Source organism: Vipera berus, assembly GCF_964194415.1.
Source record: "Vipera berus genome assembly, chromosome: Z".
NCBI classification, from domain to species: Eukaryota; Metazoa; Chordata; class Lepidosauria; order Squamata; family Viperidae; genus Vipera; species Vipera berus.
Window position 1 is genome coordinate 96521462 of NC_138205.1, and position 12664 is coordinate 96534125.

Genomic DNA, 12664 nt, shown 5'->3' on the forward strand with positions numbered 1-12664 from the left:
CATTCTGCTTAATCTAGAACATCTGTTTTGAAACTAATAATTATAATTATTATTATATTTGTATCCCACTTTTTAAATATATAACATACTTAATACTCTTGCCTCCTCTTTTCTCCACATCAACCCTGTGAGATAGGATAAGAGAGAACAATTTCTAAATGTGCTAGCCCAACATAACCCAGTCAGCTTTCATTCCTAAGGCAGGCTTTCTTCACAGTTCCTAGTTACCGGTACTGAATCACTACACTAAACAGGCTCTCTAGTTATGGAACAATCTTATTCCTAGCAATAACATACAGAGATTAATCTCCATTCTGGTTTGTACCTAAAAGGTAATCAAATAACCAGCTTCATTTTTTAAAAAAAATAAATTATAGACCAGTGCCTTAGCATAAAGGCTGCTCCAATCACATATGGACAAATCAGCCTTTGGTCAAACTGGAGTCTCCATTTACACTTGCTGTACTAGATTTGGTCTGGTGCCAAGTATATTTCCTGAACAACTCACATAAATTCAAGCATTCTAGTTTTCTGTAATAAATGTTCAATAAACCAAAGCACAGAATGGCATAACATTGTTTGAAAATTCTTTGCTAATACTTTTCTACTTTGCTTTTTAAGTTTTTCTTAGAACAGCAGGATTCAAATACCAACCTCCTGGGTGGGATCAGGTGCACCCAGATATATAAATAGGCTTCCACACCTTTCTTGTTCACACTGAAATTGAGCTGTTGCTCTAAGAAGCAAGAGGGCAGAAAAGGTAAGGTTATTGCTGCTTGCGTAGTCAAGGCCCTGTTAAAATATTTTATGCTTGTGAGTCAGGTTATTTATTAATAAGCAGAGGTAACAAGCAGAGCAGAGATGATGACATTTAGATAATCCTAACATTCTTTTTGACAGGAAAAAAATCCATTTTTAAACAGACCTTTGCAAGTACACTAAGTATTTTTACAGCCAAGATACATTATTTTCAGTTATTTGCTTTCTCCTTCTAGCCTGCCAACAGTCTTTCATTTACTGTGCTTTGATTTCCTGTTTGACAAGGGCAAAGCCATTTCATAATTTTTAAGGCTGTACTTGTTTTTGAAAGGGAACAGCTTCTGTATTGTACAAAATTGGAATTTTATATCTTTTCATGTTTCTTAGAAAGTTTGGAGGAAAAGGAGATTTTCCTTTATAGAGTTTTTCCCCATTTTCTTTCCATTCATATTTTTCTTGCTACTACTATCAAACCCCAATCTTCCAGTCTCTAAACTCTCACCATCTATTCAGCCTAACCATAGATCATGCTGGCTAGGCATAATGGGACTGCCTTATAAAAATGTCACTATGGCATACTCAGGTAGACGTAGATATTTAGACAGACACACGTATTTACACACCTACTTTTAATTCTCCTATGGCTTCAAAAATTAGATACTGTATCCTGGCATCTTACCTTACTTTATTCCTCCTTCTAATCATCTCCATTTTCATTTTATTGATATATATATATGTTACTATACTATAGTTATCTCATTAAATTTTAATCTAAAGCATGCTTATTCAAAGTTAAAATCTACTATTTATAGCAATTTTGTTTCCTAAAAACATAATTGTTCTCCCTAATGTATCTGAAGCCAATCCCTCTGTATTATAATTAAATCTACTTACAAGTTAGTGAATTGGATTTAGATGTAATCATGGCTACAATAGATCTAAGGCAATATTCCAGTTTATAGATTTCAGATCCCAAAATCCTTCAGCCAGCTATCAAAGTATTAGACTACAATACTCTTGGTATCAATAAGATAATTTATAATTAGCTAGGGACCCACTGATTTCCATAAGTTTTATTTTGAGCTTCACTAAGTTTATATCCATTCCAATGTGCTAAATACAAAAGCTCAGAATTAGCATTTTGTTACCATGTTCCTGAAGGCAGCAATGCTGATGAGAATAATGCTAAAGACTGATTTCGAAAGTGGCATGGTCCTTAGTAACTTTTACAGTATTCAAAAGTATCAGGCTTGAACTCAATTTGGCAAAGAGAGTAGGGAAATGTAACCTCCCCGTGACTTATAAATTGTTTAGCAATCTAAAAGATAAGAGATGCTGAACTCTTATAGAATCAACGTTCAGCATCTTGCGTGTGTGCTATTTCTAATAATCAATATTTTAAGCTAGCTAATTATGCAATTAGATTAAAATAAAGTAAATCTTCCTGAAAACAGCCTGGGGTAAATCTAGATAAGATCACCCTAGAAAACAAAAATCAGTCTTCCATCGTGAGGCTTTGTAAAAATGTTGGATTTAATCCGTGAACAAATGGCAAAAAGCTGGTGGTCACTTGCGGAATTGTCATCTAATGCATTTAAGAAAAGACTGGTCTAGATCAAAACACAAAATGCAAAGCCACACTCGCATGCACGTGAGAGTGAAGTCGGTTTTAAATGTGTTTATTCTTATTTATTTATTTATTTATTTATTTATTTATTTATTTATTTATTTGATTTGTATACCGCCCTTCTCCCTAAGGACTCAGGGCGGTGAACAGTGACATAAATGTCAAAATGCACAAATACAGAAATGAAAATAAATTAAGCCCTACTGCCCAAATGTAGAAGCTAAGTTAAAACCACAATTAAAATTAAACCCGTCAGACCAGACCGGATTGCTTAAATAGATATGTTTTTAGATCGCGTCGGAAGGAGCGAAGGTCGGGAGCCATCCGGAGCTCAACCGGTAAATGGTTCCATAGGTCAGGCGCGCCCACAGAGAACGCTCTCCCCCTGGGAGCCACCAAGCGATTGATGGAGGAAATTCCCTGATAAATATTATAAAATGTTTTGCGTTCATTAGTATAACATGTATCAAATATTCCATTCTTAATAATGTTTTGCTTTACTATCAACTAATAGTAAATTCAGCAGTAATTCAGAGAAAAATTCAGAGAAAAAGAAGCAAGAGAGAAATTAAGCCTTGAAACCTGTCTCTGCCCTTACTCTTGGGAAAGGAGTTTGTTCCTTTACGGTGCTTATTTCAATGCAGGAATTTTTAAAGGATTTTCATTCACTGTACATGACTTTCTCCTGTAATTAATATTATTGCAGATTCTATAGTAGAAATACATTGAAAAACCCGACTTTTACATTCTTGTTGAAAGTATATATAAGCTCCTCTACATAGCTTACAAGTGGTACCGTAATGTCAAAGTACATTTATCTAGACTGTAAATATGTAGTTTTTCCTGTATTTCATAGCTGCTATCAAGAGATTATTCAGATATTTTGCAGCTCTTAGTATATATCATACTAAGGCAAGGTTTGTTTTTAACTTAGTATAACTAGTGAACTCAACATTTAATAAATGGTTAAGGAAACTTAATTTTGGAGTGAATCTCAGCTTAGACTGATGTTTGAATCCGATCTGTAGTTCAAGTGTAACACTCACTAGTTGTGAGTACTCTTTTCAGCATTCAAGCCCTATTCCCCAATAGGTACAACATAAGAGGAAGGAAGGAAGGAAGGAAGGAAGGAAGGAAGGAAGGAAGGAAGGAAGGAAGGAAGGAAGGAAGGAAGGAAGGAAGGAAAACATACTTGGGAGGAAATTCATTAACTTCAACAGTGCTCAGCACTGAAGAAGCACATATAGGCTTGTGTTGTAAATTTGCCTAAGTAGTTCCTCACTAAATAGAGAAATTCTACACCAGTGCATGACATTTAAAGCATCTTTTCTTTCTTATGTTTTGCTACTAATGTTTTTTTCTTGTGGTATTTTGTTCCATTGCTTTTCAAGCATTCCAAGACTGTTTTTTTTCCCCCCGCTCCTTAGATTTAACAATGGAAAAAAACATAGCCTCCATCCTGATTTTGGTTCTTGCTGTCTTGAATACCCTGGCTAAAGAAACTACAACTAAAGATGAAAGAAAAGACCCCAAAGAACTCAAAGAGACCCATCCTAAACTTCCACAGACTCTGTCAAGGGGTAAAACCGTGGTAGCTGAACTTGATGAAAAGCTGTGTATTTTATGCTGATCATCTTCTCAGTTGTTAATCAGGCCTGCTTATTTTTAGAAAGTGATTTCTGGAATTATTCTATGTTTATCAGCTTCTGAATTCATATTAATAAATGAATTCAAAAAATGCTTGCTGTTAATCCTTATTATCAAAAATAGCTCCCTAAAACATGGGGTAATGCTTGGATTAAGAAGTGCATTGTGTGATAGATATACTACAATATTTGTTCAGATTTGAATGAAGTTATATATTTAAGACTTCTTCAACAATGACATATTTAAACTAAATTCCATTTGTCATTTATCTTCAGGCTGGGGTGATAAACTAATCTGGACTCAGACTTATGAAGAAGCTCTTTTTAAATCCAAAACAAGGTAAAGTGTTCCCTTTTGCAAGTGCTTTTCATTGTTTTATGAAAAATTATTTGACTTCCAATATGAGACATTAATAAAATATTTCTTTTAGTATATTTCAATGATACTGTGAATTACCATTGTATCACTCTCTCTTTCTTCATTTACTGTCTTTAAAACTTATGGAAAAGAACTTGCTTTCATTTTTCCCACCCGGAAAGATAACAACTATTTAGGGAAATTCTTAGGGATGGGTTGCCGTATGATCTTGCCTTAACCTTTTTTTTTCTTCCACAATAAAATCACCATTACACCAGTCTTCAGCTTTCTGGAGTTTCCACATTTCAGTTAAATCCAAAAAAATTACGTGATGAGGAAATTCCTCTTGGAATTTGGAGCTTCTATGGCTTGCAAAGAAACAGGAAACAGACTTCACAGTTATAGACAGAAGTGATTAAATAGCACTATAGAACTTGCCACTTCTTTGAACAGTAAAGTCATCTCACAAAACCACAAAAGAAATGCTAAAGAAATTCTAAAGCACTCTGGGAATAAGATAGAAATGCAGAAACATCTTTTGCAGGAGAAGAAATTTAGGAAAAAACGTGTTTCAGCACGATGTTTGATTAAAAATTAAGCACAGACCTGAGATCCCTTCCAGATACATTCTAATTTTCATCTCCCCCAATCAACATAATCCATTGGCTATGCCAACCGCACTGAGGGAAATTGTAGGGCAATACAATGGGATGTGCTTAGTTTGGAAAATTTAGGTAACTGAAATTCTATTATGGATCTCTTTTTCTTTCACAGCAATAAGCCTATAATGATCATTCACCACTTAGAAGAGTGCCCTCATAGTCAAGGTACTGTTGTTTCTAACAAATGAAATGTTCATCCGAACTAGGAAAGCTCCTTCCTTCCATCAGAAGGTTTTTTTTAATGACCTGGAAAAGCAGCCTGTTTTAACTTAGTTATTAAATTAATTTGAATACAAGGTTTTGTAGTAGCCATAATCATAATTAGAAATGAAGTGCTATGATTTGTAAAGAACAATATTAATCCTGTTCATATATAAAAAAGAAAAGAAATCCAAGTTTTAGAATCCAAAGACAATTATTGTGATAGTTCTAAGTATTTTTTCTTAAAATAATTTTTCATGCTTTATTTCTATAGTATCCTACGTGTGTGATTTTGAGTCACTTTTTGACTGGACTAGTCCCTGCAGTTTTCTTTGCAAGATTTCAGAAGTGGTTTGCCATTGCCTATTTCCTAGGGCTGAGAATGAGTGACTGGCCTAAGGTGACCCAGCTGGCTTTGTGCCTAATGCAGGCCTAGAACTCGCAGTCTTCCAATTTCTAGCCTGATGCCTAAACTATTATACAAAATTATTATTATTATTATTATTATTATTATTATTATTATTATTATTATTATTATTATTATTATTATTATTATTGTTGTTGTTGTTGTTGTTGTTGTTGTTGTTATTATTATTATTATTATTATTATTATTATTATTATTATTATTATTATTATTATTATTTTTATTTGTATACCGCCCTTCTCCCGAAGGACTCAGGGCGGTGAACAGGGCAGTACATGTTGAAAGACAAAATACAAAAATTAAAAGAGATTAAACAAAATGCCCACAACTCTTACAATAAGTTAAAACACATTAAAAATATGTTAAAACACATTAATAAAACCCAACCCCATCCCATCAGGCCAGGCCAGCTTGTTCGAAGAGGTAAGTCTTTAGATCGCGCCGGAAGGAGTGGAGGTCAGGCGCCATCCGGAGCTCAACCGGAAGATGGTTCCATAAGTCCGGCGCGCCCACAGAGAACGCCCTCCCCCTGGGGGCCACCAGTCGACATTCTTTGACCGGTGGCACCCTGAGCAGGCCCTCTCTGTGGGAGCGTACTGGGCGGAGGGAAGTTGACGCTGGCCGCAGGTGCTCCCTAAGGTATTCCGGACCCATGCCATGTAGGGCTTTGTAGGTCATTACCAACACCTTGAATCTCACCCGGAAGACAACTGGAAGCCAATGCAGCTCGCGGAGCAGAGGTGTAACTTGGGAGTATCGGGAAACTCCCAATACAACTCTCGAGGCTGCATTCTGTACCAGTTGGAGCCTCCGAGTGGTCTTCAAGGGCAGCCCCATGTAGAGAGAGGTTTTCCTGTATAGTATTACTGTTTCATTTTACAATGAGATATACCAGTCATTATTATAATTTACAGGTTTGGTTTGATTTGTACTATCAACAGATATATGACATTTGTTCTATTTTTTAAAAAAATAGCTTTTATAATTATTCTGTTTTAGCGCTGAAGAAGGCATTTGCTGAAAACAAAGATATACAGAAATTGGCAGGAAGCTTTATTCTTATCAATCTTATTGTAAGTTTTCAGATGATGTTTGAATTATTATATCTGGATATTTATCTAATGGTATGTTAATCTATTTTACACAAGGCATTTCACCAAAATGAAAATGACCTGCAAATAATTTGAGAAAATGGAAGCTATTACTTTAGTAAAATTTACAAGCACATAGGTTGCCTTGATTTTCTGAGTAAGGAATTCAGTTCATAAAAGTATATTAATAAATGATAATCTTATAGTAATTCACAATATGTAGTTTCAGTAATATTGTTGCTTGCATGAATACCTATAGTAAAAATATTATGAACAAAACATGATGGGAAAGTCTCAACTTTCTCCAGTTGCTATATAAATTATATTGGCTGGAGGATTATGGCAGATGAAGTTGGTTGAAGAATATGGAGATTTATTCACAGCATCAAGTTGATCTAAACTCTTGAATATCTTGAGATTAAAATTCTAACTGTGAATCTTATGCAACATTGCAATAGTTGCACCTAGTCTTTCTCTCCCAAATCTCTAACTATATTGAGGATAATTGTTGGGGTTTTTTGTTGGCATGAGAAAGAGATGAGAGACTGCAGCTTAAATGATAGATAGGAATATCAATATCTTTTTTTCTAATTCTAGTATGAAACTACAGATAAACATCTTGCACCAGATGGTCAATATGTACCCAGAATTATGTTTGTAGGTGAGTCTTTAGAAGTTGAAAATATTTACTTGAAAAACTGGTATTGAGCTAATAAAAATAGTCTCAACAAATATTTATTATGCTAACAAATTTTGTTCACTATTCAGTATGAATGTGGAAAAACTAGATAGCAGAATCACATTCAGGTGACGTTATTTGCAAAGTCTTTTCCCTACCTGGTATCATCTGAGTGTTTTGACATCATACTCCTCAGTATACACTAATTCATAATATACGTCTAATTAGGAATCTGTACTTCAGATGTTGATGGTAGGAAAAATATGAATGGCTAGTTTTATAGACTGTTGCATCTTACCTTGTCTCTAGATCCTACACTGACTATTAGAGCAGATATTACTGGAAGATATTCCAACCGTCTCTATGCTTATGAGCCTCAAGATATTCTACTGTGTAAGTAATTCCTGTTTCATATCCCAGCTTTCAGCAGATTTAGCAAAGAAAAATCCATTTGACTTACAGTATGCTATAAGCAAATATTGGAATACATCATTAGAATTCTATCACCAAAATAAAATCCATTAATTTGACATCATTTCATTTTATGTGTTGCAGACAAGAAAAAACTAGTAAGGTGTACAACCTTAATCAGTAATAATTACCTTTGGAGTTAATATATGTGCAGAATCTGTGCATAAAATCAGTATTGGCCTTACAATCATTATTGACTCCTGGCAACTACATAAAAAAGCCCATTCTTGGCAAGATTTTAAGAAGATAATTTGTTGTTCCCTTCTTCACAGACTGAGAGATAGATGTAAAATCACCTAGCTGGCTTTTGGGTGTAAGGCAGGACTACAACTGGTGTTCCCCCCCTCTCCAAGCCCAGCTCCTTAACCACTAGATAGGTGTTTGTCAACCTTGGCAACTTGAAGATTTGTGGACGTCAACTCCCAGAATTCCCCAATCAGATTTGAACTTCATTATCTTCACTTTAAGCCACTTTAGGCCAAAGTGGTTTTCATATGTAGGATGACACAGCTACATTATCACAAGCAATTGGCCTCTGCCCTTTCTCTCTAAGTAGCAGACATGAACCACCTATGGCCTTAGAAGCAGGTAGGTTTTTTTTGTGCAATCTGTTAAGTCCCTTCCTTCTACTGGCCTTGAACCCTGAGAAGAAAGTTCCAAAGTTGTTCACCCCTGGTACTTAATGCTTACTGATTTTACAAAACAGTTTGTTATTACGGTATAAAAGTTATTGGGACATTTTAAAAGCATGTAGAAGTTCTGAAAACATGGTTTATAAGTATTTATTTGAAAAGATGTTATAAAAATTCATATATTTGCTAACTTTAGAACTTATTTTTAACTTACTTTAGCTCATCCATATCTACATGATTCAGTCACACACTATGTTACAGCATATAGTGTGGTGTTCACTTCCAATATTGTTCCATGACCATATTGATCCAAAGCAGAACAGTGAAAACTTCGCTGACTTAAAAATGTTTGCCAGTCAAGGAAGATGATAATTCATAGAAGTGGACCAATGGTTATAAGTGAAAACCAGTCTAAAGTTTTCATCCGGAGAATTTAGCCATGTTGCACATTTAATTATGACTCTGTATGATATGAATATTGGCTGGCACTAGTGATAGGCAACTTCTGCCTTCTGTGGTGTCTTGAGGGCTATACTACAAAGCATTGTGCCAATTCCCCCTTTTGGGAGTTGGATAAAGTTTCTGAACTACCATTGTGCCATACCAGAAACAAGCCCCAGCTTGGTGTAATGGTTAAAGGACTGGATTAGAAATGGAGACATTGTGTTCCTCCATTAGTCAGAGAAGGTGGTTGGGTAACTTTGGCCAGTTCACCCCTCTTTTAGTCCGACCCATTTGAAATGGCGAATATAGGAAGAGTAGTGTATGAGTTGTACAAAATAAAAGTGGGATATGAATCTGAAGATTAAATAAAGATACCCATACAAGTAGTGCTGGACTTTAGGGAATTTCTGAACTGTTCTATATCACTCCACTGCAATATGCAGGTTACTATGCAAGTCACCAATCATTTCTAAATAAAGCATTTGTATTTGAAAAAAATCAAAAGTAGCTCATCAAAATTAATACAATCCAATTTAATCAAATTAAGAATCTGACTTTCTACAATAAACATGCTGTAAATGCTCATGCTATTTAAATCAATTTAAGGTGTGGTTTTTGTTTTTGCAGCTTGTTTAATTCAAGCTGGTATCTATAAAATTGTTTAATAGGATATGACGTTTTGTTTCTTAAAAAATAATGACTCCAAGTTATTTATTCCTAGTGTATTCAAATATGCAGAAAGCTCTGATTCTGCTAAAGACTGAATTGTGAAGAAAGAAAAGTGACCTACTCTCAGATCTTCTGTTCCTGACAGTCCAAATATGCTTATTTTTCTTCCCAAAATGAAGACAGTATGTACTTTGGATCTGCATGGTGTATGGTTTGCTAATATGCTACCTTTTAATACTACAACTATGTTATATTCACTTGTAATGTTATGACATGAAGTATTGATTGCTTTTATAAAATAAAACTAAAGTATGCTAAATCACAATTACATCTTTACATCCATATTACATCGTTACCAAATCAGAATCTCCCACATTATCATTTTTAAATCATCTGTAAGTTTCTTAGTCAAAAGTAATACCCAGGTAAAATATCTGAAAGAGGTGAGAATGAAAATCAGAAAATGAAGTATATAAAATTATAAATATCAAAGTGTATTTGGATCAATTCTTGGTGTCTTCAGTCTGGGTGAGAAAAAAAATATGTAAAAATTTGAAGATCAATATCTATCAATGCAATGTACCAAAATTGTGATTTGACTGCATTTTGCAAACCACTTCTATTATGAGGAATAAACACATGAATTTAATTAACTAAACAGCTAAGTGAAGTGAAACAGGTATTTTCCATTCATCTGTGAAGCCGTTGCCTCAGTATCTCAGTCTCAATTTACCTAAAATCTTTTAAATAGTTAATGGTTGACTTGCTATTTATATTACACATTGAAATGTATAATCAAAACCCTGTAACTAAAGTACAGTCATCTATTAAATATTAGCCTAATGTGTTTAAGTATTAATATTGGAAATTGCCTTCCTGAAATCATGGGACCCAGGCAGGATAGCAACCTTTCAATTAATACACAAATGAAATTTGTCAGTCAACTGTCAAATTATAGCTTGCCAGAAACACAGAAGACAAAAATATTTGTATGTACATAAAAGGTTCGTATATATTTTTAGCTCAGCATGCTGCATAAGTCACATAAAATATAGTAGTTTATTTAACAATCTAATGCAGGGGTGTCAAACTCAATTTCATTGAGGGCCGCATCAGCATTGTGGTTACCCTCAGGGGGCCGGGTGGGTATGGTCTGGGTGGGCGTGGCCTACTGGGTGGGCATGGCTAGAGTGTGTATGGCCTACTGGGTGGGCGTGGCCAGCTCTACATCGTTCGCATAAGGGTGCCTATGGGGGCCTGGGCAGGAGTGGGACAGATCTGAGGGTCTCTGGCAGAAGGAGGGTCTCTGGGCCAGGGCCAAGGCAGTGGGGGCCGTTCCCTCACTGTTTCTAGGATGGCTTCGCGGGCCACATGAAACCACTTCGCGGGCCTGATCTGGCCCCCGGGCCTTGTGTTTGACATGTCTGATCTAATGTATTGTGAAGTGTGATATATGGATATAGCCTCAGAGTTACATGGTACAATATGATAAACTGAAGGAACACTTTTGCCTCCCAGGTCTGTTTCCAGGACTCCCAATGCAACTATTTACCATGATTAGTGAATACTGGCTGTGGAGTGCTGAAGATGCATGAAAAACATTACAGCCATTAGTTCTCTAGGAAAATAACAATGCAGTACCATTTCTACTACTTCTTTGTGGGTTTTATTCACAGATATGTTGAAAGAAAATTGGGAACACAAATAGGTGGAGAGGAGACTCAAACTTTGCCAGCTTTCATGCCATTTCTGGGTTGAAATCAGAAATTTATGCTTCTAAACAAATGGGAAAGGCTAGTAGGCCAGTTGTTACTAAGGCTGCTACCATTCCAAAAGAGGATAACAACCCATGAGTATTTACCCTGACATGAGAATGAAACACAAGCTACCCTGATTCCCAATAGACCTCTGGGTGTGATTCAAATAGGGGTCATCACCTTCAAGTCCTACATGACAAGACAGTCAGGCATTTTGTGGGATCACCTTTTCCTAGCTGTCCTGCTCATCTGGCCAGAATAGAACAGAACAGAATAACAGAGTGGGAAGGGACCTTGGAGGTCTTTTTTTTTAATCCCATTTATATCCCACCCTTCTCCGAAGACTCAGGGCGGCTTACAATCTAAGAAGCACAAATCAATGTGCTTAGCAATAGCCTTCATTCTATGTATATGTCTGCTTATTAGGGCTTTCAGGGGCTCCCCAAGCAGCATTTTTACAAAGTCAGTTTATTGCCCCCAACAATCTGGGTCCTCATTTTTACCTACCTCGGAAGGATGGAAGGCTGAGTCAACCTTGAGCCTGGTGGGACTCGAACCTGCACTAATTGCAGGCAGCTGGTGTTACTTAAGGAGGCATTAGCCCACTGCTCCACCAAGGCTTCTAGTCAAACCCCCTCTTGAGCATGAACCCCTATACCATTTCAGACAAATTGTTGTCCAGTCTCTTTAAAAAATTTCCAGTGAGATTTCCACAACTTTTGAAGGGAAGATTCCACCAGCTCTAACAGTACAGGGATGGAAATAGTATTGAAACATTTGAATCTCGGTATTGAAGAAGACTTTAGAGTAGCATGATAGCAAAATAAACAAATGGATCACTTAAGAAACAAACCCAGAGTTTTTACTCGAGACACAAATTACCAGATTCAAAATGTCCTGCTTTAGACACATAATGATAAGGCCTAACTTTCTGGAGAGGTCTATTATGCTGTGGAAGGTGATAGGAAACAGTAACAAGGTAGGTGTACCAGTGGAAGTCCTGAAAAAGCCAGCTGAGGATAGATCCTCCTGGAAAAATCCATGGTTGCCAACAGTTGGTATCTAATTGTTGGCACTTAATCAGTCTGTGAAACCATGCCATCTAGTGGGATCCAGGGGACCAGTCTTCTCTGTCATGTCTGTATCTGTGAAACAGCATCCCTCCCTATTCCCTAATTCTGATAGCCTCACCCCTTTTTAGCTTTCTGTAGGGCCTTTAAAATCTGTTTCTTTCCTCAAGCAT

At 36.1% G+C, this 12664-nt stretch overlaps 1 protein-coding gene across 1 annotated transcript; it reads left to right on the forward strand.

The window, feature by feature from the left end:
• Window positions 1-722: 722 nt before the first annotated feature.
• Window positions 723-10603, forward strand: AGR2 (anterior gradient 2, protein disulphide isomerase family member). Its single transcript, XM_081343259.1, has 8 exons — window positions 723-760; window positions 3814-3966; window positions 4309-4372; window positions 5165-5217; window positions 6678-6751; window positions 7367-7430; window positions 7758-7841; window positions 9717-10603. The coding sequence occupies exons 2-8, from the start codon at window positions 3822-3824 to the stop codon at window positions 9764-9766; spliced, it is 534 nt and encodes a 177-aa protein (XP_081199385.1). The 5' UTR covers window positions 723-760; window positions 3814-3821; the 3' UTR covers window positions 9767-10603.
• The last annotated feature ends 2061 nt before the right edge of the window (window positions 10604-12664 follow it).

Excerpts from the sequence above, each read along its gene's own strand:
- AGR2 (XM_081343259.1), top strand. The coding sequence starts at position 3,822 with ATGGAAAAAAACATAGCCTCCATCCTGATTTTGGTTCTTGCTGTCTTG. Across the intron at positions 3,967-4,308 it reads TCCACAGACTCTGTCAAGGG|GCTGGGGTGATAAACTAATC; the intron begins GTAAAACCGTGG and ends ATTTATCTTCAG. Across the intron at positions 5,218-6,677 it reads AGAGTGCCCTCATAGTCAAG|CGCTGAAGAAGGCATTTGCT; the intron begins GTACTGTTGTTT and ends ATTCTGTTTTAG.